We start from the raw sequence: 24,848 nt of genomic DNA on the forward strand, positions 1-24,848 counted from the left end.
CCACAAAGAATTCTTGGGGTACTTGCAGCCTTAAATATTTTGGTGTTTTTGACAGTTAAAGCAGTTCCAATCTGTTTCGTCACTGTATTGTAGTTATGCATATAGGAAAAATTGAACTAATTCTCGTATTATTAATCACTCTGTGAAACAGGCAGGGGAAGGATCATTGCCACATGAATTTACACAAGGCGTGGAGGGGATTGCCGGTGGTTTTATTTACACAATTCAAGGTGAGTATTCAGATTTGCTGTAACAGTTCAATTCAACAGTTATGTTGGTTGATGCTTCTTCCCGCCATTGATACACAGGCAGCTGAGCTCAAGCAAGTCTCAGACGTATAGAATACTGCATAACCTAGTGGTCATGCACCTTCCAGTCTGTTTGGAATATTCCATTGGTACACATTTGTGTATTCTGGGCTTCTAGCATCTGACTAGGAATTCTTGTAACTTCCCCGGCCAAGTTGCAGCCTGCTCTGGCTGATGGTACACAGCCACTGGGCCAGGTGGTACCCCAACTCCCACGGGAGTTTGAGGTTTGTCAGAACTTACAATCTGAGGAAGCATCAACACAGGGTGGTTGGGTGTTTTTTTTTTGAGGATCATATTCTAGTATGTAAAGTAAATTATTGCTTTCCATTTCTAGCAAAGTAAGGTGGAAGTACATATTGTTGAGAATTTCACGTCTAATTGGCAGAGCCCTATTTTACTCCTCTTACTTAAGAATGGAGATCAGCATTGCAAAGTAATGTATAGGCTAGGCTAGGCTAGGCTTTCCCTCAGAGGTGGGCGTCAGCAGTTCTTCCACCTTCTCCCTACCTGTTTCACAGAACAGGAGGTTAGTGGTGGTGTTTACTGCTGCATCTTCTAGCCACCACTCTACCTGGTGATTGTTGGCTGAAAAGAGGAATACCAAAGTACTGCTGTTTGTGCTCTTCGTCGTCTGGGAGAAGGGATGGAGAGATGAGCTGCCTTTTCCTCAGCCTGACCTCCACTGCTCTGCAGAGGGAGAGGGCCAGTGGCTGCTGATGCTGTCATCAAGGGTTGTTTGTGCACCTATGAGCAGTTGCTGCCACATGTCCTCTCCCTCTGTATGGAGAACCAGCTGCCACAGGTGCATGTTGAGGATGGGGGTGCTCCATGAGGGACATTCCTCACAGCTGCCTAGAGAGAAGGAAGATGTCGTGGTGATTGCTGCTGCTTCATTTCAGAGATGGTGATTCAGGAGTAGGTGGCAAGCCCCTCTTGAGATACTGGGGTCTGCCATGTGCCTGAGAGTGTTAATCTGTGACACTAGCCCTAGTGATGTGCATTTAAAAAACAAAACCTAGCAGAGATAATGGGTTTGTTCCAAAGTACCATTTGTGGAGCTCTGCTGATGGAACAGAACTTTCCCTTCTCCCTCCCTCTCTAAAATGCTACTCCTGAGAGACCTGGGGGTCCCTAGTGGGAGGAAGGGAATAGATGAAAGTCATCCCTCTTGCCACTGGTGGAAATGTCTTCGATCAGTGAGAAAGGACCTTTGGTTCCAGTACAGTGCTTGGGTGCTGTCTTAATTACACTGATATTTTGCTGTGTGCCAGATTTTAAAACTACACCAGGATTTCTCAAGAACAGTCTAGTTGCATTCTTGCTGATATGTGGGGGAACATTAGAAAATATGTCCTGTCTATAATTGCTGTGTGGATGCTGTACATGCCTGTGATAAAAAATGTCTTAGCCTCTCCTGCCTCCGTTTCAGAAGGAGAGGCCCTTTTACAAAGTTTGCAGAGTCGCCCTGAAAGGATTATGCATCATGTAAATAAACTTGAAGAGGAAGATGCCTTATTGAAGGATGAAAGTAACACTTACGATGATATTGTATTTGTTGATGTTGTTGACACCTACAGAAATGTTCCAGCTAAATTATTAAACTTCTATCGATGGTAGGTTGGAAAAGAGACTTTGCCTGTGGCTTGAAATGATTGAGTGCTTTTCTACAGCTTTAGTACAATTAATGTCCATTTTTTGTTGCCTTTGTGTGCCCAGTTTGTATGCCTTCCTGCCTGGTTGCACTTTTTCTTCTTTTGCCCTATCATATTCCCCCGAAATGGATGCACATTTTATACCTTCGAGAAAATATGGTTCTTCCCTGAGATTAGTTCATCCCTTGCCGTTTTGATTGTTATATGAAGTGTAACTGGGTGTTAATATGAATATTAATTTGTAATATCATTAATAAACTAGCACATGCAGTCCAAGGGTTGCACTGTTATGTGAACTTCTTAAAAACGTTTATTTTTCTTGACTTTTTTTGTGCCCTTGGTAGCTTTGTGCATCTCCAGTGCTGGGGTACACATCCAGTCCCATTTAAAGTTTTCAGTATCTGTTCTAATCCCACTCTGGTTGGTGCTAAGCCAATCAGCTGATTCCTTTTGGAGGCAAAACCCTATCCCTATTTCTCTGGAGCTTTGATTCCCCCCCCCTCCACCTCGTTCCCACTGTGACTAGAGATGCTACATGAAGGGATAGCCTGGTTTTGGAACTTAATTAGAAACAGGAACATCATGGGGACCAAGATGGGACTCATGACACACCTAGACTGGTTTCCTATTTGTAATAACAATAATGCTTTAGCAATGCAGCGATGGCCAGCTTTTTCACACGTATCACAAGCCACATTAAAATATTAGTCTAGTGTATAGCTACAGTACATATGCAGCTCTGATCTACTGAGTTGGAGAGCAAGACATAGTGCACTGGAGGAATGCAAGTCTCATTTGGACCATAGCTTGAAATCCCTCTTGCTCTTGTCCTGCCTTGTGTCAAAACTCTCTCTGCCAGTGCCACTTGTGGAACTAGTGATGCAAGCTGGTTACTCATGTTTTAATCCTTTTATCAGTGGGTGTCACATTATTGTAACACATAGAGGCTCAGTTCTGACATCACACAAAAGTTTAGTTTATTTTATGGTCAATTTGTGAAACCAGGATTCGGCTCATAGAAGGAAAAGAATTTAACCAGGATATCATTGTTCATACATCATGTGAAAACATGGTTAAGACTAACTGCATAGTTAGTATAGTGTCTCTCATGCAGGAGAGAGTACACTCACCATAGTTTGTTTGATTATACCATGGTCTCATGTGGTGTCAGAACTGAGCCCAAGAACTCTATTAATGGCAAGTACCTGAGCTGTATTTGGAGGAGGGGGAAAGCTGTGATTATGCTCCCCTTGAGTAGATTAAGAAGCTGCCTCACATTGCCTTTTGGAAATTTCTGTTATGTACCAGAGAAGAAATGCAAAGAATGTTAACCTTCCTGTTAGGCTGTGTGTGGTCTTGGACTTTCAGCTACTGTGGTCTATGCAGAGGTGCTACAGGGATCGAAAAACGTGCATCTGCCAGCATTCTTCCATCTCCTCAAGGAATTACATAATGCATGTCATTTTGTCTGTCTGTTTGGTTAGTGGTTCTGTGTGCCATCTTTTGGCCAAAACAGGCTTCCAAAGCAGCTAACAGTAAAGCCAAAAAGTTTGAATAATTTCTATTTTTAATGTTAGTTTACAATATTTACAAGTAAAAATATTGGGTATGCCAAAACAACAGATGCTATCTATTTCTAAGGCCTTTCAAGACAGAAAAGTCTTTAACTTAGTCTGGAAAGCTTGCAGGGATAGTGCTACTCCAGAGGGAGTTCTAAAATTTGAAGGTAGCAATTGAAATGGTCTTCCCCACAGGTCCCAACTAACTTTACTTCAGATGAGGTTGGTTCTTGCAGGAAGGCTCCTCTCTGGAGCTCAGCCTTTGGATGTGGGTGGAGGAGGTCTTTCAGGTGCTTCGGGCCCAGGGGCAAGACCTTAAACAGAGCCCAGGAACAAATCAGTAGCCAGTGTAGCTAGTATATCAGTGGCATGATGCACTCATTACAGCAAGAACCAGTTAATGCATTTGCTGTTTAGTTTCGTATCAGCTTGAAGGTTCCAGACAGTTTTCAGGGGCAGTTCCACATAGATTATATTACAGTATTTTAATGTACATGTTACATTTGTAGCTGTATCATGGTTAAGAGATTTCATTGTTCATCCACAACTTTTTGTTTTGTTTGGCTACAGGACAGTAGAATCAGCAAGCTTCAACGTGTTGCTGAAGACAGACGATGACTGCTACATAGATTTAGAGGCTGTGTTCAACAGAATAAAGCTCAAAAATTTGGGTAGACCAAATACTTGGTGGGGAAAGTAAGAGCCTTATTATTATTAAATTTCACAAGCAAAATCAGATGGGTACCTATGCCCAAAGAGCTTACAATAAAATAGATAGTGGGGGGAAATGGATAAGGGGATGCTTTTAACATGCGTTTCTTGCCCCTCCCATCAATTTTACAGTGTTTCTGTGTTTGCTAGCTTGAACTTTGCTACAAAAAGAAGTCCCTACTTCTGTGACTATAATGTGATTGCTGAAAACAGTTTCAGAAAACTCTTTTGATATGCAGTGTAAGGACCTAAGAGCAGAGCTAAAGACAAGTCCTTACATGCCATGAACTGTAAGTTAACTGTGGGGTTCATAGTAGAAATTCCATATGCAGCTGAAAATGCAGAAACAATACCAGAAACTGATTTGCATTGTTCACTTTGAAAATGAGAAAATTTTACAGCACACACATACAACCCACCCCCCAAAACATGTGCTAGTGTCTTTCTCAGTTAACTTTACTTGATTATCTTAGTAGGTTTGCCTGTTAAACTTGACGCATTTCCCCACAGGTCCTTTATTATTATTTTTATTTATTTTATTTATGTTTGGATTTATATCCCGCCCTACCCCGAAGGCTCAGGGTGGCTTACAGGGGCACTATGTGCCAAGATTATAACAATAAAACACATAATATAAAACAATAAATTACAATAAAATACAGTAACAAGTTTACAATACAAGTTTACAAGTTTAACCAAGATGGGTAGATCTTAACCTCCATGGTAGCTTCTTGAAATCTTGTAATCCAAATCATGCCCGGACGCCTCGTCCTTCTAGTGGGATCCAGACAACCATGATGGTAATACGATAGTGCATAGGGGTGGTGATGGAATAGTGGTGGCGGCGGCTTCTACTCAAAGGCCTGGCGGAAGAGCTCCGTCTTACAGAGAAACTGAGAAAGGTCCCACAGGGCCCGGATCTCCTCCGGGAGCTCCTTCCACCAGGTAGGAGCCGCCACTGAAAACGCCCTGGTCCTGGTCACCGCAAATTTAACTTCTCTAGGTCCTGGAATTTCCAGGAGATGACTCCCCGACCGTAGTGCCCTTGGGGGAACATATGGAGAAAGGTGGTCCCTCAGGTAGGCTGGACCCTGGCTATAAAGGGCTTTAAAGGTCAAAACCAGCACTTTGAAGCGAATCCGGTATGCTATCGGCAGCCAGTGCAGCGCTTTCAGCACAGGCTGAATGTGGTCCCTCCTCGAGAGGCCCATCAACAGCCTGGCTGCAGCATTCTTCACTAGCTGCAGCTTCTGGATTTGCAACAAAAGCAGCCCCATGTAGAGAGAGTTACAGTAGTCTAGCCTTGAGGTAACCATCGCATGGATCACCGTGGCCAGGTCCTCACGGCTAAGGTAGGGGACCAACTGCCGAGCCAGCCGAAGATGATAAAAGACCGCCCTGGCAGTGGCTGCTGCCTGGGTCTCTATCATTAGAGAGGAGTCCAGGCGCCCCCCCCAAAAAACTCCTAACCTCCAATGCTGGTAGAAACTGTGATCTTTTATGGGGAAGTGTGTGTGTGTGTGTGTGTGTGTGTGTGTGAGAGAGAGAGAGAGAGAGAGAGAGAGAAAATGAGGAATATGAAATGATATTTTAAATTAGTGCTTATTTTTTTAATTAAAATTCAGAAAGGTGGTATAGCTTTAGTAGAAACATTCAACTTCCCTCACAACTTATCCAGCAGCTTTTAATTATATTTCTGAAAGTTCTGCCTCCTCTAACAGTGTCCCAGCTATGTTCTGTATTGGCAGTATGAAAGTGAATAACTTGACTTAATAAGTATGTTTATAGTACACTTTCCAGGGAATGTGTCATGTGCCACCACTGTTTGAAGCACTGCTCTTGAACTTTTTGTTCTTGGGATTGGATCCTGTTCTTTTGCTCCACTGATGTATTCTTTCAAGACAAAACACTTCCTCAGGGCACAAGACTCTTTTGAACCATCAAAGTGCTTTGTCCCAAAGGAATACACTGGTGCCAGTGGAACAAAAGTACAGGACCCATACTTACCATTTTGCTTTATTGACTTTATTTTTGCTTGGTCAACCAGACGTTAAAGTGGTAGAAATAGGAGTGTGACACTGTGATATAAGCTGTGTAGGAAACTGAATAGAGTGAAGAAGATGCAGCTTGCTTAGCTTTATGTGCCCTTGGGCAAGCTGCCTCCCCTTTGCTTAAACGTCACATACTTTTAATGAGAACAATCTGCCCTTGGGATAGAATGGGAAAGCAACTTGAATAAATAACTTTGATTTGGCTTTTGAAAGCATGTATCTATAGCCAGTTACATTAGATATGTCCCTCAAGATTTATGTTGATAATATCTTTAGATCCTCTGCAGTCCTAATGGAAGAGTTTTAAGTGCAGACGTTTTCCCTGACCTTAAAATGGTTGCAGTCTGACTCACTGCCCCATTATACCTGAAGGTTAGGAGTGGCAAAAGAAAAACACCTTTCCTTTAATGAGGGTTAAAAGCTTCAACTATAGGGCAGAATATTCGGGTCAGAGGAGCAAGGCTTTGGTGAATGCAGTAATTCTACTGTCTCTAGAGCTCCTTGTACTAGTGGCTCTGGGCAGTCAGTTCGAGTGACCCGTTTAACATGGCTACAATATTATCAGGATGGGGAAAAGGAGAGAGGGGTTGTAGAGCTCAGTGGTAGAGCATCTGCTTGGCATGCAGAAGGTCCCAGGTTCAATCCCCAGTATCTCCAGTTAAATCCCTGGTACCTCCAGTTAAAAAAATCTGGCAGTAGGTGATGTGAAACCTCTGCCTGAGACCCTGGAGAGTTGCTGCCAGCCTGAGCAGGCAATACTGACTTTGATGGACCAAGAGTCAGATTCAGCATAAGGCAATTTCTTGTGTTCAAAAGTACATTTATATTGGGAAGACCCTAAAAACAAATGGCAGGAAGTAGAGGAGGAAATAGATCACCTCTTTCCTGTTGACTCTCCTGTTACTTGTAGGCTGGATAAAAGAAACAGAAAGAAGAATCAGACCAGAAATTTAAAAGCTACTGTCTGAATTACCAGTCTATTTATCTGCATTAGGTAAGAAATCTGTGGAATGAGGGTGCATCACTTCTCTCTAGGAAATGGACAGCCTGATATGACTTCCTCTCAAGCCACTGACAGAAAAAGAACACACTTGAAAGAGACTTAAGTTGCACAGATGAATAAAGAGTTATTTACTAATATCCTTTTCCAAAGAACTTCCATTTTATGATTTTGGTCTTAAGTTTCAGATTAAACTGGGCAGTTGATCGGACAGGGAAGTGGCAAGAACTGGAGTATCCAAGCCCTGCATACCCAGCCTTTGCTTGTGGGTCTGGTTACGTTATCTCCAAAGACATTGTAGAATGGCTTGCAAGCAATTCAGAAAGACTAAAGATATATCAGGTACTGTAACTACGCTGATAATGGAATGGGGGGGATGGGATGCCTGATTAAAGAACAAGTGTGGTTGCATATACAGAAAGGCAGCATTCTAGAACTGGGGCTGAGTGTTTGTTTGTTTATTTTTGCGCCCCAAAGTACACATAATGCCCAGATTTAAATTTATCTAAAGGTTGACTGCTGTACTTGAAGTAAATGAGAAAATGCTTGTAGCTGTGGAAAGAACGCTCATGAATCTACTGGACTGCACCTGGTAATGTTTCACAGCATTACGGTGTGGCCTTTTCTGGTCTTATAAAAGTTTTTTTTGGTTTTGTCTATACATCACATGAAGCCATGTTTTAATTATGCTCAGGGCCGGCTCACCCACTAGGCGAACTAGGCATTCGCCTAGAGCGCCGGGCCTTGGATGGGGCGTGGAACTGTGCCCCCCCGCCAAAAGCCCTTGCGCCATTGCTGCTCCCGGCCACGTGGTGTGGGGGGATGCGAAAGGGGAGCACAAGGCGAGCTCCGCCGGTTCAGGGAGCCACTGCTCTCCCCTGCTCTGCCGCCGAAGCAGCTGCGTCCCCAGCCAGCCATCCCCGCGCCGTCATCCCTGAGTACCGCCAGCTGCCCGCAGCAGCTTCCTTGGTGGCAATGGTGCCTCTCAGACTGGCCTGCGAAGAATGGTCACAAAGCCAGGCGCTGCTGGAGGCTGAGCAGGGTAAGCAGGCGCACCTAGAGGCCGAGCACGACCGCCTGTGCCAGACCTGCGGGATGCGGCCAGCTGTGCAAGCGCTGTGCCCAGGAGGCCCACTGGTGCCTGGACGCTGAGGAGACACTGTGCCGCGGCCGAGGAATGGGACCGCTCCAAGTTTGCCTCGGTGACCCAGCTGGCCCGCCACAACCAGGAGGCCACGTGCGCCGTCCGCCAGGAGACCGGGGAGTAACGGCGCCAGCTGCATGCCTGCTCGGCCCCACCGGGAGGTTGGCATCTGCACTGAGGGGGCGCCACAAGGCAGCCTCACCTAGGGCACAGAAACACTTTGAGCCGGCCCTGATTATGCTAACTATAGTTAGTGGATTATGTAAACTGCTATTTTAGTAACCATAGTTAATTAAGCTCTTTAGGATCTGGATTATTAGCCATACTTAACCATGTCTGTTAAGTGTGATTATGCATAGGGAATCCTGAGTTTTCTGCTTTTCACACTTCCTGGTCTGCATAAAGCTCTCTCCTTGTCTTTGCTTATGGCTTTCTCAATGCAATCCCAACTTTCCTGGGAGTAGCAGAAAAGAGCAAGAGTCCAGTAGCACCTTAAAGACTAATGAAATATGTGACAGGGTATGAGCTTTCATGAGTCACTGCTCACTTCTTCCTGGGAGTAATCCCTACTGAATCAATCTAAGATTCCTGTCTTGCAGGTGTACAACATTAACATACTTCATATATGCTGTGATCAAAACAAACTTTACGTACCTCATTGCTCCAAACAGAGTGGCTAGTGAGGTTTGTCTGGGAAGGGGACCCCCCCCCCCCCCCCCCTTTGACTGGGGTGCAAGGCTGGTTCTCCCAGTCTATGGTAGCATAAAATGGCATGTGCCTCCCTACTACCACTTGTGCCACTGCCAGTGGAAACCAAGGCTGCAGCTCCAGGGGCATCTTGAGTGGGATGGGACAAGGGCTGAAAGGGGTACACCCCATCACCCATGCCATTGCTGACAGGGTTTGGGGACCACCCCACCTTGGGATCTGCTTTGCCTACCACTGGAATGGCAATGCAAGCTTCTGCGGCAAAGTAAGTTATGGAATTAACTTATGGAATTAAACTGGGTGGGGGAGTCTGTTGGACACTTGGGTGTGTGGTTCACTTTAAATGGGATATCTTTTGATTTGGTGCAAGAAAGGGCTAATGTCAGAACTATACAGCTTCAAAGAGAATATAGATCTATAGGTGTGCTGTAATGTATGCAAGTAGAAAGTCAGTTGGAAACTTTCCTTTTGAGCAGGCTGGGATAGAAGCCGGGTGGTTGAAGAGTAAGAAGACTCTGAAAGTAGAATTTGTCAAGGTAAGGTAGGATTGCTAAATCCTAGTTTCACAAACCATGGCTAAAATAAGCCATAGCTTCACATGATGTCTGAATAGAATGATGCTTACCTGTTCTGTTCCCTAAAATACAGATGTCAGGGCAGCTGTCCTTTACAGAAATGTTGTAAATAAGAATGCACAAAAATTAGTCAAAGCATCTACATTAGGTGGCAAATTTTAGTTCTGATTTTAAATTTTGAGATGTCCTGCGTTTGTTTGTTTTTTAAACACATAGGGAGAAGATGTCAGTATGGGTATTTGGATGGCAGCAATTGGTCCAAAACGATATCAGGTATGTTTTTAGTAGGGGTATCATTTTTATGATCACTGTATTCCTGAACAAATCTATCAATTACATTTAAATGAGTGCACATATTAACAAAATATCCATATATATCCTTTCCAGAGCTATTCAAGGAAGTATAAGAGAATTTACAATTTCATCAACCATTTACTACACTGTTAGAAGGAAAGCCATTTTAATATTTAGTCTAGTATCCAAAGAACTGTGAAACTACTTTCATAAGCTCATAGGGAGCTTTGGACTTTCCTCAAACAGCAGTCCCCCGTGTTTTGTGGCAAGCTATTTTTTAAACTTAAGTTTCAAACCAAGTGTGAGCTATAGAGATGGGAAATTTATTTTTAAATTCTACTCTGCTAGTGCATTAGCCCCTTATAGGAGAGACTAGCAAGCTCTTGGCTCCTGGAATAATTTGCTTGGTCTATCAATTAAAGTTTGTGCCTGATTAAAGTTTACTTTTGAAGCAGAATCATCTTGAGCAAAAAACTTGTATGTATTGATCAGAAAAATCAAAGCATTTAACCCTAAAAGATGGCAAATATCTGAAAATATCTCATTTTGAAGTATTTCCTGTCTGAAAGTTTGAGGCAAACTCAGCTGCCTGTCTATACTGATTATGAGCAAGTTTTCTTGAGAAACTACCCAGTGCCATTCCTTTTGTTGTCATAAACTGGGGTTTTAGAAATCACTTTTCAAAGTGACATATGATTCTTAGAAACCATGACAGCCATAGAGGCTATAAGATTATGTGCTAGAAAATTAAGTTTCCTGGGCCTAAGAACAGCCATTATCTTTAAGCCTCCGCTCCCTATGATAATTACGGGTTCAATTTACAAGGTGGTTACTGAAAATTTGTGAAGCGCTGTGAGAGGGGAAAAAATATTCTAGAAACAGCCAGACATCAATTTTAGCAGGAAAATAGCCTCCTGTTCTAGAGATTTTTGTGACAGGCTAAACCCCTACAGAAGGCCTTGCTTGTTCAGAGATTAATTTAAAATGTGCTTTAGTAATTGGAGAACTCTGTAAAATACAAATGTGAAACAAAATATGCACAGAAAAACTGAAAAGCTCCCAGGATAAACAAATTGAGAAAGTTTGATTAATCAATGCAAACTACTTACCCAACTGAGAGGAGGGATGATTCTGTCTTCTGTGAATATAAGATGAAAACTTAGCTAATTGCATTTGCTTAGTCATTTGTTTACTTTTATTGTGGTGTTCACCTCTAATCGGATTGCTATTTTATGTGACACTAGACATCATTAGTCTAGTCCATTCACAGATTTGAGTTTCTTTTCCTGGGTTAAAACTGAGAACACACTTCATTCTTGCACTCAAAAATATAGTTCTCTCTCAAACCAATGGACAAGTTATCTTCTTTTCAAAAGTAGAATAGCTTAGTTAATATTGCCTTTTAATTTTACACCCTCTTTGCCCTACCACTGAGGAATGAGGCCATGTCTAAGATGACAGTGATGTTCCTAGGGTTCACTCACAGAAGTCCATTTCCTAGAGGCCAGTGGGGTCACTGTTATATGATCTCCTAATTCTAACAAATCCAACCCATGTGAGGAAGTTTTCTGATCAGAAGCAACAGTGGCATCTCCTGTGTGGAATTACTTTCCCAAAAGAAAGTTGCTCTCGCCTTTCTCTTTCCCAGTCCTGAAATGGGGTTAATAACTAATGATTCAAGAGGGTGCTACCAGCAGGGGGAACTTATTTAACAATTAGTTATAACTTCTATGATGAATGATCTGGTCCTTTTATTGCTGTTTTAAAGTTTTATACTACTTTTTATTTTTACTGTGTTTGATTGTGATGGTTTATCTTAATTTTTTTCTGTTGTATTGCACTGAATAATTGCATTGGAACATTAGAGAGTGGTTCGAGGGCCACTGATGCGATTAGTAATTGCAAAAGATCTTGGCCAAAAGGTTTTCTCTGGTCAGGTGGTAACTGATGCATGGCCTCTTGGCTGACTTTTCCTTCACATTAAAGAGCTCTTAATCTTATGTCCAAACCATAAAAACGAATGTGAAATTCTGAAAATTTTTAAACTGCATAATCATTTCTTAAATAAGCCATTGAATTTTCTTTGGCTTTCACTATAAGTATTTCAAGTAGATATTTTCATAATTCACTCAGTATTCCAAACCAGTCCTTAACATTACATGTATTCTAAATTAGTTCCATCCATATTTATTCATTATAGGAGTAAGGATTACAGTAGTTAGTGGATTCAGAGGAGTAATTGTGTTGGTCTGAAGCAATAGAACAAAATTTGAGTCCAGTGGCACCTTTAAGACCAACAAAGTTTAATTCTGGGTATAATTCTTTGAATTCTGATGAAGTGTGCATGCACACAAATGCTTGTACCCAGAGTTAGGGTGCCACTGGACTCAAACTTTGTTCTAGTAGTTAGTAGATACCCACCAGCCCCTGCAGCATGCATTTGAAATTTGCTGTTGTTTTATCTTTTCTCAAAGTTTACAGTATTCTGGTCTAAACTAGTTTTTCCTGGCACCTAGTACCACAGAAATTTATTTTTTTCCCAACTGTATGTGGAATAGAAATTATATTATCTGTTAAAGAGAAGAAACAAAAACCAAGTTAAAAGGCTGTGTCCTCAGAGTAATTATTTTCGTAAGAGTGACTTGACAAAAAGATACTTGATGTTAAAGTTATCTTTAGGGCAGATATTCCCTTTCCTATTAAGGAAACACTGAAATAACTCTCTCTTAAACAGGACAATTTGTGGTTATGTGAGAAGACATGTGAGAGTGGTATGCTATCTTCTCCTCAGTATTCTCCACAGGAACTTACAGATCTATGGAGAATAAAAGAACTTTGTGGAGATCCCTGTAAATGCGAAGAAAGTTGAAGACCTGACAAAGCAAAATGCAGCAGCTTCATCTGGACAGTTTCTGCAGAAGTTCTCAGTTATGCATTAGACAGGCAAAATCTCATAAGGCCACTTCTCACAGAAGAAATCTCCTCCATACAACTGTAGATTGGCACTTGTGGTGAATGCATAAGTGTCTGTCAGTATCAGTTATTCCCCCCCCCCACACACACCCATGGTTATAGGCACTGACATGTGTGCATTCATTGCAGGTGGTAAATTATTCATATTTATCCTTAAAATAGTTAATTTCTCGTGTGAACTGGCCCTTATTGCAGTGTTTGCACAGCCCTTTAGTTTTTAAAGGGGACATTCTCTATTTTCAATTACAGTACAGTTTCTGAAACTGGGGCCCAGAAACCCCTGAAGGGGGGATGCAAATCCACTTTAAAGAGAGAGGATGAGCAGTTCTTAGGCCATCCAGCTAAGGTGCAAATAGAGTGCTATTAGTTTTCTAGGAATGTGGGAAGGACTCTCCACCTTAGGGGAAAGAAAAGGGTTTGCCCTTTTTTTGAAGAGAGAGAATTCACAGAGCTACTTCTGCCTGCAGTCACCTAGCTTCTAGTTCACCTTGGAGCACCCGGTAGAAAATGTGCTGGGAACTAATAATTCATCCCTAGGAAATCTAATTGGTTGACTGGTGCCAAGGAGGTAAACTCCTACTGCAGTCATCAGTTACTTCTGAAATAAAATTAAAATAGATTTTATATTCTATTGCTAAGGATTTCATTAGAGAGAGAAATGCCATTTTGCATCCATAGATAATAGCCAATGGTAGTTTTAAATTGATTACTGGGTGTACAGATTGTATGTGGTGTTGGTGCTTTTCAGTTCTATGGGCAATTCTTGAAAAGGTTTCCTCCCACCCCTGCTCAACCAGTCTCTAGTGCTAAATCTCTTGCAACCAAATGGTAAGACTGATTAGAACTTGGGTCAGGGCCTTTGGAGTTGTGGCAGTATAGAATCAGCTGACCTTGTAGGCCACATCTAGATGAAAAGGTTTTTCTTAACCTTGCTTTTAAAGTGCAGCTGGTGAGGGGACTCACTGTATTTTGCTAAAGATGCAAGTGGTTTGCTGCACATGTTTTGAAAGCGAGCTGCCTACTGTGTGCTGATGAATGGGGGGGGGGCCTCTGGTTGCTAGTGTTTGAGAACTGCTGCTACAGTAGACTTAAAGCCAAATGCCTAACTAAAGCAATTTCTGTTATTGAGGAATCAGTTGGCATTAGTAGGTACAAATGTAGATAAACTTGAACTTTTATGCAGTAGAGTGTAAAAACAAGGACTTGAAGCTAAGTTCAGAAACACGGGTGTGCTAGTGTTAAGAAGCTTGTAATTAGGCCTGAAGTTCCATGCCAACATGCTTCTTTCTGGAGCAGCGATGAAAGATTACATGTGGTTGCTTGTTAAAGTGATACTGAGAGATGTTTTTAATCCTGTGGTTTAGGTTCTGGGGACAGGGAAGAGGCAGTGCATCTGAACCTCTAGCTATAGGCCCCCCCCCCCGGTTGGCAGTTAGGAGAGGTCTCTTATGCTGCAATGATTCTGCCTCTTCCTACCTTGAAGTACATAATCAGGAGCTAATGCACTAAACATTCCCATGCAGAGCTGGGCATAGGAGCAATCCATAAGTATTTTTAAGCTCAGCTGTCATTCCACACTTGTAAGAAATATGACCACTGGGTTAGATGGGGGGAATAATATTTTGCCTAATTTTTGTCGGTTGAACACTGTACCTCCGTTCTGCTGAAGTGATGAGCAAGGTTGTTCCTTTAACACAAGAAAATAGGGTTTTTTAAAAAGTACATCACTCCTACTGATTATTCTGTATGTTAATTAGGAAAATAGCACATACATGGATTATACTTGCTTTCATTATAGACTGCTTAAAGAGTTTCCTATTTCCCACAACAATGTATAGGAAGTATTCTCAAAAGACTTTTAACACCACAAGCTAGAGGAACCAGTAGTTTATTTTAGAAGCAGCTTTCAACCTTTAAAAAAAAAAGAAGGTTCTTCCAGATATATACAGTTAACACTCAACATATGTACATTTAATTGTAGAGGTTCTGCAAGGAGCCTGTGGTTACTCTTCAAAAACAACATTAAAGTTGGCTGCTACCAGCGTACTAGAATGCAGTCTTCATTTTCAATAGAGTAAAACTGCAAGGGCTTGAGGTCGTTGTCCAATTCAAATTCTTTGCCTTTCATCTAGGATAAGAAAAGTGTTGTTAGGTTCATGCATTTCAATCCTGTATACCTTTTTTTAAAAAAAGACTTAAGTATTTGGGATCAAGCCACCTCTACTCAGAGCTGAACAGGGCCCATAATCATAGTTTGTCTGCTCTCCTCTTAAAAGACTTTCATTCAATAGTGTGTTAGAGTTCAGTGTTGACCTTTAGCAGTGTGCCAAGTTGTATTATTCTGAATTAAGTCTGAATTCATGTATTGTTGCATTACTGAACTTAAACTTACTTTAGAACTTTCATAGGATAGTTTCAGTGCTGAACCTGGAATTCTCAGTAGACGATACAGCAATCCTTTGACCTTCTGAATAGTCATTGACTCTGTACAGGGAGAAAGAATATTTGAAATTCTCCATCTGATGCATTTACACCGCAGCAACTTAAGTTCTAGCAGACAACAGTGACAGTAGATTTGCAACTCTGAGGAAGCAATTACTAGCACCATCTCAGTTTGACATTGTTACTACCTTGACAAAATTCTAAGCCTTTATAAGCCAAATTGGAGAATTTCCAGTTGATATATACATACTGACCTAAGTGACCTTCAGGATTTAGTTTTGGGAATTTGCCCTTTTGTACTCTTGACCCTAGGAGTAAAGGCCCTTCCCTCTACCGAAAATGTGTCATTCTGGGACTTCATGTCTTGATCACCAAGTTGTGGATGCTAATTAGTTAGCTAATTAATTGTGGATGCCATAGCTTAATGCACTTAATGTATTCTGAACCAATACATATGAACAGGAAGGTATTTTTATAGCAAGACTTGAATGAACAAATTACTTTAAACAAAATCAAATTCTAACAATGCAAAATATTGGCTGTTTTGGCTAATTTTCCCCATTTCTTTTAAAGCTTTAGCTGATGGCACAGCAATAGTGAGTTATTCCTCTATTGTCACAAAATGTACTTGGGTAAATATTTTTCTATAAACTTTTTGGAAAAGCTGTATCATTTTATGCAACTTGTGATAAATGTGATTTTTATTTTAGAATAAATACTTTTCAAAATACGGTATTGCAAATGTCTGTCTTATTGAAAGGTACATGTATTATTGCATTACTACAAGAAACACGAACGATTGTCTTCATGCTGGCATCTTTTTTCACAAGATTAAACTATAAGCACTTAAAGGTCTGATTAGCAAAGAAGTTGTAAACATCTTAATCTAATTTAAAATCAGTACATTAACTGCAAAATGACATAACGGACACTTCATACCACCTTGCCAATACCACTTGGCAGAGTTTCAATTTTCACAGAACTAGCATTTCAGTGAGAAGGTTCCTTCCTACCTAACATTTTTGTAGGAGGAGGAGAGAATACTATCATGTGAGCTTCCACTTAAAGTGATACATCTACAATAAAAATTAGAGGTTTTACAAGAGCTTAAGTTTATATTACATAGAATAATCTTCACCACAGAACACCTGGCTGACTTGCTAAGCACATTCAAAGTCATGCAAAAGCAGCCTACTTGAAGTTCTTCTGCAATAGAATTTTAATATCTGAAAAGTATGGGTTTTTTTGTTTTTCAAACCAGTAGTCTTAGAGATGCTTCTTGAATTACAATTTGAAGACACAGGATAAGTACAGTGCCTTTGAACAAGCATGTAAACATCAGAATTTTAAAACACAAGGCAACAAAAACTTGTCAAATGAAGAATGTCTGGCCTCTATATCTTCACCTTTGCCACTATTCATGTGAAGGAGATTCAGTGAATCCTTAGATCACAAAATATTTCTACACTCTTGGAAATACAACACAGATTCTTGTCCTTACCTGGTAGTTTCTTCATTATGGGGTTCTGATCAGGTTTGTCAGGACATTTAATAGTCAAAGCTTAAGAAAAAAAGGGATGTGAAAATTTTAGGTAAAGTACACACTTAACAGTTCTCCCTCTCAGTTCTTTATACAAGTATTTCTACACAAACCTGTCTACACAGTATGCTTTTGAGTATAGCAGCCCTGATAACTATTTGGAGAACAGTGATGCACACATTGCCAACACAACCAAGTCATAACCCTCTACCTTATGGAAGAAAGCAGTAATCACAATGGCAAAGTGTTACCGAACAGAAGAGACTGTCTACCAACTGATGATTAAGAACATAATAAAAGCCTTGCTGGATCAGACCAGTGGTCCATCTAATCCAGCATCTTGTCTCACACAGTGGCCAAGCAGTTCCTCTGGAGGTCCAACAACAGGGCATAGAGGCTGAGGCCTTCCCCTGATGTTGCCTCCTGGCTCTGGAATGCAGAGGATGACTGCCTCTGAATGTGAAGGTTCCCTTTAGTAAACATGGCTAGTAGCCACTGATACACCTATCCTCCATGAACCTATCCAAACCCTTTAAAGCTAGCTATGCCTCTGGCCATCACCAAATCCTCTGGTAGCAAATTCCACATTTTAATCACTTCTTGTGTAAAGAAGTATTTCTTTTTGTATGCCCTGAATCGACAGCCCATCAGCTTCATTGGATGCCCTCGAATTCTAGAATCAAAACAGACTTTTAATGGCTATATCACTTTTCATACAGAATTATAAGACTATGAACCACACAATCCCTTGCAGATTCTGAGGTCTACAGAAGTCATACAGAAACAGAATGAGCCACCTATTGTATGTTCTGATGGGGCTGTGCAGACCATGTGAACTTTGACACTATAAAAGATATTTAACCTGCACTGAATTTCACTTCTAATATAGTGCTACATTTTATTAGTCTATAAAATGCATATTTAAACAACTTGAACAACTACTAGTACACCATCATGTCTTACATAGCAGTTGGTGTTTAAGGGAAAATGGCTGTTCTTTTTTCAGCTCTCCATCTTCAGGGGCACCATACTCTTAAGGGAAAAAACAGAAAAAATAGATTAGTTTTACATGCCTAAAACACAGTAACAATCCAAGGTGCAAGTTGGTGAAAAGGAAGGGGATGTGCCTCCTGTAGAATTTTAAGCTTCCCCAAGGTTTCTAGTTGGTAAAGACACAGTATCCATAAATGGATGCAAAAGATGGAGGGAAACAAGTTTTGCTCTCACAGGGAAAGAACAGATGTAGCACATTTGCATGGGGTTACCAACCTCCAGATGGAAATTGGGGATCTCTTGTTACCTGATCTCCAGACAACCAAGATCAGTTCCCCTGGAGAAAATGGCTGCTTTGGAGGATGGACTCTATGGCATTATACTCTGCCAAGCTCCTTCCCTGCCCCAAATCCTCCTCCAGGCCCCCAAATCTCCAGGTTAGAGATGTAAAATTTCTGGAAATTTTGAAGCGCGGGAAAAAAACCCAGATTTTTTCTAGGTTTTTTCAGGGGGGAAACTGTAATTTTTGGAAAAATTGAAAAAAATGCTACATTAGCACTGTTTTTTTCTTTTCCAGATTGAAAGTCAGTTTGGGCGACTTCCGGTACGGCGCAGTGAGCGAGCGGGCGCTCTTTGGGACTCCCGAATCGCCCACTCCCCTCTTTGCTCTTTTTGGTGCTCTCCTGGTTTACTGGGGGCATCGCCCAACCTCCTGAAGGGAGGCAGGGTACCAAGGGGCTCCACCCGGCCACCCCCGCACCTGGGAAGTGTGGGGGAGAGCCGTTTTTGCCTCAAAGCGGGAGCGACCGAGGGAAGGAAACATGGCCTCCATGTTTTCCAATAGCTGCGACCAGCTGTTTTTAAGGATTGTTTCGTTTAGGGTTTTTTCTTTTTTCTTTAGTTTTTTCTTGCAACAAAGGAAATTTGTGAATACGCAATTGCTTTCTTTATAATTGGTGGTGACCCTTATTAAATGACCCCCACAAGACTGTCTCAAATTTTTGAAATGTTTACGCAGCCATGGAAAGGAACGGAGCAAAAGACAGGAAAATGGCGTTAAGTGGGCAAAAGGAAGAAGTCTCAGCAGGAGAAATAGTATTAATTTACTTAGAAAATAGTGAATTTGGACATATAACTCTGCACCAGTTAAAAAACCTTCTAATTAACAAGGTGTGGCAGGCAGCTGAGGACGCCTGCAAAAATATTATTAAGAACCTTCTAACTAAAGACCCAGAATTGGAAATCAAACAGAAGCCTGCGCAGGAAGAACAGGAGGAGCCCCTGCAATGTCAGCGTTTTGTGATTTCAGAGAAGGAATAAGGCAACTGCCAAGGCAAAAAAGTACAAGGGCCTCAGTCACACGGGCCGGATATCACAGGGGGGGGAGGTGTGGCTGTTTGCCCTGCAGCGAAATAACGCATGACTGCGCGATCAGGCGTCCCCTCGCGGTCCTGTCGAAGTCCCGTGGTTAGGGGGGAGGTGCCAATCACACGACGCGCCAAAGAAGCAGCACAGCAAACGGGGTTGTTGTTTTTTTTTAACCTGAAGTATGCGCATGCCCCGTTGGGTGCTTGTGCGCATCCCTGGAGACTTTGAAGGAAAAAAAAACCCTTTTTGCAATGGGGCATGGGCGGGCGCCGGATGCCACTGGAAACGCGATCAGACGCCCGCCCTTGCCCCGCGGTTTCCGGAAACTAGTACCTCCGAGGTACTAGTTTTTTACTGCGCGTCTTCGGCGGGAAGCCTCGGGTGAGCCACGGGAGCTCTACGCTTCCCAGGTGTGGCGGTGAGATCACGCCCGGAAAATCCGCCTATCTTCCATCCGTCTAGCGTGGCTAATGCTCCGTGTGACCGGGGCCAAGATTTGTTTTCTATACCTATGGAGACGGAAAAGAAACGCTCCCAGGTAAAAAGCTGTGTAAAGTACTTTGTAAACCGAACCAAGACAGCAGGATTTACAGAAGGGAATGCTCGAAAGCAGAAGCGAAGAAACTGACTAAAAAGAGAGAGAGGCACTTTCCAAAGAAAAGCACTGAAGACAGTAAAGCATACGTGACAGAACTGACTAAACAAGAAAAGCAAAACGGAGCAGAATTCCATGAGTATAAAGAGGAGAGGCATCAAGAAATTATCATTAAGAAGAGGGCGCTTCAGGAAACAGGGTTGCCATCTGTACTATGTGGTAGCATAAATCTTTTTTTTTTTTGGTCTATATAATGAATGAAATGTGGGTGGTGCTATAAGATGGAAATTAATGTACTGGATTAAGGCATTTTGATTTATTCCGGAATGATAATAAGAATTTTAGATAGATAACCTCTTTGCAGTTTAATGATTAAGTACTCTTGTGTTATCTTTAAAATTCTGTTTCTGTTGTTGCCTAAAGGAATTATTTTTTGTTATCATAATACAAAGAAGCTAAATACTGTAAGAATGAAGGGGGTAGTTTATTCATAATTTTTTACTCTCAGGAAAGCAAATGAATGGTAAAAGTTAATTAAGATCTGATTTTAGATCATTAATTTTGAGTATCTGATTTTTGGGTTTATTATATGCTTGGATATTCTCCAGAAAGTCAGGAATAGAAGGGTAATATACAGTCTTGGTAGATTTAAATGGTTATACACGCCTATGTTATCTTTAAAACCTTATTTCTAATGATGTTTACAGGGGTTATTTCTGTTATTCTAATGCAAAGAAATGAAATAGGACTAAAGTTTTGAGTATTAATCTGTTAGAATATAGTCTATAAAAATACGGTTAAGATTGGCAAATAAGGTTATAGATTTGTTTGGGTCCGTTAAACATTTGAAAAATTTTTGTTGAGAAGACTGTTGGAAGGCTCAGCTGTTGCTGGTATCTGTTGAGCTAATTAAAAGAAGAAAATGTGATAGGTAATCATTGTAGAAATTCAATGTAAATCTGAGAACCTTTATTTTTTGGATTGAATGGGTGGATGAATTATGAGAAATATGCATTGATTTATATAGCTAAAAAATAAGATATGAAGAAATATTTTCAGGTTACTTTTGTTTGTTGCAAAGATGTTGTAAAAAGTAATTTTCGATTGGGTATTTGTTTATTTGTTTTGTCTTTGAAAATCAATAAAGATATTTTATATATATATATATATAAAGAAAGTCAGTCTGTTACTTTAGGAACATAAAATATGACTATGGACATTTTTACTTGACATGAAATTATCACAACTAGCATATTAAAAATATAGTGTATTCAAACAATTATTACAAACAGAATACCCACCCACATGCAAAAATAAAACTGAAACCTTTTTCTTTTCTTGTGACAGTAGCATCTCCTAAAGGAAGAAATGCATCTCGTTCTTGCATTGGAGAGTTCAATTTGTAACCTAGGACTTGCTTGTCCTCAGTGCACAGAAATTAGATCAATCTGACACCATACATATTTTTTAGAAATGATTTGGAAGATATTTGAACACCTTGTCTTAAAATATTTTATTCACGTTAAAATAAAACGTTCCATAATCATTTTTTTCTTTTCTTTTTTCAATGTTTCCAATTTTTTGGAAAAAAACAAACAAACAAAAAAAAAACCCGTTTCCCCCCACAATTTTTCCGTTTTTTTCCCGGGCCTTCACATCTCTACTCCAGGTATTTCCCAACCCAGAGCTGGCAACCCTACATTTGCAGCATACATTTTGAAATTTAGAAAATCCAGAATTCCCAAATATTAGGATCTCCATGAATAGCCATTTCCCACTTAACACACACATGCCACTTTTTACAAGGTTTCCACCAGCACTCTGATCTTTTCCCAGTGCCTATGCCAGCCTAAAAACAGTTGATAAGATGTGGGAATAGCCACTATCATCCGGCAGCAGTACCAGGCGTTATGAAATGACTGCAGTCTGGCCATGAACTCTATCCCTGTCTTACAGTTGGAAAGGACCATTGTTAAAGTACCGTCTGGTGTCTGTGCTTGCTTTAGGATATCATAAGTGCAGTCAGGCATCACTTTGCTCTACCCCATTCCCCCCTATCTTGGCAAGACCACGGCAACACCAATCAGGATACAACTCTCTGCCCCCACAACCCTTGGTGCTAGCTTATCTGTGGAATGTCGCAGTTTCTTTTCTCAAGAAGCCAAGCTAAACTTTCTGAGGAATGGGTTTCACCTTCTTCCTCTTGCAAGCAGCCTAACCTGCCCTCTAGAGTAGTCAATGAAAATGAATATTAGGGATTATTCTGAATATCTAGAACTACAGAATTCAGATTCATGATTATTTGTAACTGTTTCAAATACAGCATCATTTGGTGCTTCTGAATATTTCCAGTTCTGAATTGCACATCCCTAGAAAGTAAATGCAAGGCAAGTATAAGAAAGGGACCTGCAAGTTTGAAAGGAACACACTATGCAGACATGCAGGTAGCTGGAAACCTCAAGATAAAACACTAAAGCAAAACCTTCTATTGTCAAGCACAAAGAGTGTAGTGGCAGCATAAGCTTTCATGAGCAGACGCATCTGATAAAATGGACTCTAGCCCACAAAAGCTTATGCATTAATAAATCAGTCTCTAAGTTGCTGCAACAAATTAACTCCCCACTTGAACTTCTATCATTACCAATGCTCCCTCTAAGCTGTGGAGTCCTGTGAGCAAAAATTCTACTTTGTGAGCTACTGGCAATAAAGTTGTGAGCGAGCAATTTGGCTAATGCATACATTAATTTGCTCTGGAGCCATCCTTCCTGAGCTAGACAAAAATGTGTGAGCTGGAGGCTAAAAAACTGTGCGCTAGCTCCCACTAACTCAGCTTAGAGGGAACACCAGTCATCACTATACTCACTATCACAGAATAACTGGAACCTGGGATGGGCTGCAAGAAATTCCTCGCTTGGTCTGTTTTTGTTTGGGTCCTGATGACCACCAGCCTTTAGCCAATCAATTCCAAATTTTTTTCTGTAGTCAAGTTCTGCTCCCTTCCTTTCTTCAGGAAAGATCTACAGTGGAACACAGACAAAATACATCTTATGTCTGTACTGCATTATCAGAATAGGTGAACCAGTTGTATAAAAGGAGAAACACTATTCATCATAAGACCACTACTTGAGGTAGTACACTTTTGCTAATTTGAAATCTTTCATAATAATGGATTGAACTGTTCCGTTACTTAATAGAAGCAGAGCCCAATCAGCCAGAGTCCCAACTGACATAAACTCCCAAACAGCTCAATCTATATTTAAATTCTGATTGCCCATTTCATTCATTGTCCTGGCTTAAGTTTAGGAACAGATGTCCTCCTGGCTCTAACAACAAGCATGCACATTCTCCTCCCACACCTTTATCAGCCTAGCTTCCCCTTCAAAAATACTTCCAGATTTAACTTTCCAGATGTCAGAAAACCCTAAATTATCTCACTCCACAATCCTAAACATTAACAGTTGCCTGACTACAACTTCAGTGATAACATTCCTGCAAAGATGCTGCACGGGATCATGTGCTGTGGTCTGGAGAACCATGCTGCTAATGCTGACTGCACAGCATGGCTTCTTAAAAACATGACAAGATGGTTAACAATTAAACACAAAACTTTATATGAGTATATCCAGTTAAAACCAAAGCTAAAATCAAATTACCTAATTCTCAACATGGCCAAATCTCAGCCAATTTAAAGCCAGAGACTGGAGCCATGAACAGACAAGATAGATGTTTCTACAAATGTGAAAATGACTCAGGTTTGTAGGAAAAAAAGAAAACTTTAAAAAAAAGTACATTGGGAGGTTTAAAGTCCCCAAAATAATAGAGCTAGCACCCGTACCTTTAAGAAATGAATGCTCTCGGTGGCTGTTGCTAGGCAACCACACTACTTCAAGCCTTGGTTTCCATCAGTAAAAGGCAAGGGGAGAAGACAGGGTCTTTTCCAGGCCTGTTATGGTCTCTTAAGGAGGACTCACGGAAACCAGACCCACAAGCGACTCTCAGGCAACTTGATATCATGAGACATGCATGACTAGGGTTGCCAAGCTCCAGGTGGGACCTGGAGATCAACCGCTTTTACAACTGATCTCCAGCTGACAGAAATCAGATCCCCTGGAGAAAATGGCTCCTTTGAAGGGTGGACTCTATGGCATTGTACCATGCTGAGGCCCCTCCCCTCCCCATACCCCACCCCCTCCTGGATCCACCCCCACAGTCTCCAGGTATTTTCCAATCCAGACCTGGCAACCCTACACATGACTCACCAAGTACTGGCTGCTTGCTACTGTTCAACAGCAGCCACCCAACAAAAGCCAGTGTTTTGTAGTGGTTAGCATTTCAGACAAGGATCTGGGAGAATAACCTAATTATTATGTAATGAATAATGTAACCTTTCCCCAATGTAATCCACTGGAGAAAAAAGCAAAGTACGAATGAAATAATAAATATAGCTGAAGATGGGGGGCAGATAAAAGGTTGGTAGGTGGGAAGGAGAGAAGGAATCAGGAAAGGTATAGATATAGGAGTTGCCAGGGGAAGGGAAAGAGGAAAGTGTAGGAAAGGGAATACAGGGGGAAATGAGGTGTCCCTCCCAAGTTCTTGCAGGCTCCCCATTGTACTACTGGGCCACATTTTTCCTGACTAGAAGCTGCCAAGAAAGGGGAGGATGGAAAGCTGAATACTTGGGGAGGGGCAGATAAAGGTAGACTGAATGGTGAGTGGGAAGGACAGAGGAATGAAAAGAGGAAACAGTGGGGGAGGGGAAAATGAATCCCCCCACAAGTCCTTGCAGGCTCCCCAACTGTACATCTTTAAAACACAAGCACAACAATTAAAACATAATATGAATGGAGGTGCCATTGAATGAATGTCAGATAAAACAAAGAACATCTTTACCCGCTTGTGGAAAAAGTGATACAAGGGGACGGATAAATATCC

The 24,848-nt window shown here is 41.2% G+C and overlaps 2 protein-coding genes across 5 annotated transcripts in view; one reads left to right on the forward strand and one right to left on the reverse strand.

The window, feature by feature from the left end:
- B3GALNT2 (beta-1,3-N-acetylgalactosaminyltransferase 2) overlaps positions 1–24,848 on the forward strand; it is a 60,725-nt gene that overhangs the window by 23,697 nt on the left and 12,180 nt on the right. The window contains exons 7-12 of one of the 4 annotated variants that reach the window (XM_015419927.1): positions 152–230; positions 1,741–1,924; positions 4,093–4,218; positions 7,467–7,626; positions 9,928–9,984; positions 18,531–19,347. In XM_015419927.1, coding sequence (XP_015275413.1) covers positions 152–230; positions 1,741–1,924; positions 4,093–4,218; positions 7,467–7,626; positions 9,928–9,984; positions 18,531–18,797 — 873 coding nt within the window. In that variant the 3' untranslated portion in view covers positions 18,798–19,347. Of the gene's footprint in view, positions 1–151; positions 231–1,740; positions 1,925–4,092; positions 4,219–7,466; positions 7,627–9,927; positions 9,985–12,739; positions 12,893–18,530; positions 19,348–24,848 lie in introns of those variants that run through there. The other 3 variants (XM_015419934.1, XM_015419942.1, XM_015419948.1) reach the window with 3 other exon arrangements.
- Positions 14,991–24,848, reverse strand: part of TBCE (tubulin folding cofactor E) — a 49,949-nt gene continuing 40,091 nt past the window's right edge. The window contains exons 13-17 of the mRNA XM_015419959.1: positions 22,780–22,933; positions 17,924–17,992; positions 16,922–16,981; positions 15,371–15,462; positions 14,991–15,106 (exon numbers count right to left, since the gene is read on the reverse strand). Coding sequence (XP_015275445.1) covers positions 15,014–15,106; positions 15,371–15,462; positions 16,922–16,981; positions 17,924–17,992; positions 22,780–22,933 — 468 coding nt within the window. The 3' untranslated portion in view covers positions 14,991–15,013. The remainder of the gene's footprint in view (positions 15,107–15,370; positions 15,463–16,921; positions 16,982–17,923; positions 17,993–22,779; positions 22,934–24,848) is intronic.

The sequence above is a fragment of the Gekko japonicus genome, unplaced genomic scaffold, assembly GCF_001447785.1.
Source record: "Gekko japonicus isolate JY-2015 unplaced genomic scaffold, Gekko_japonicus_V1.1 scaffold315, whole genome shotgun sequence".
Taxonomy (NCBI): domain Eukaryota; kingdom Metazoa; phylum Chordata; class Lepidosauria; order Squamata; family Gekkonidae; genus Gekko; species Gekko japonicus.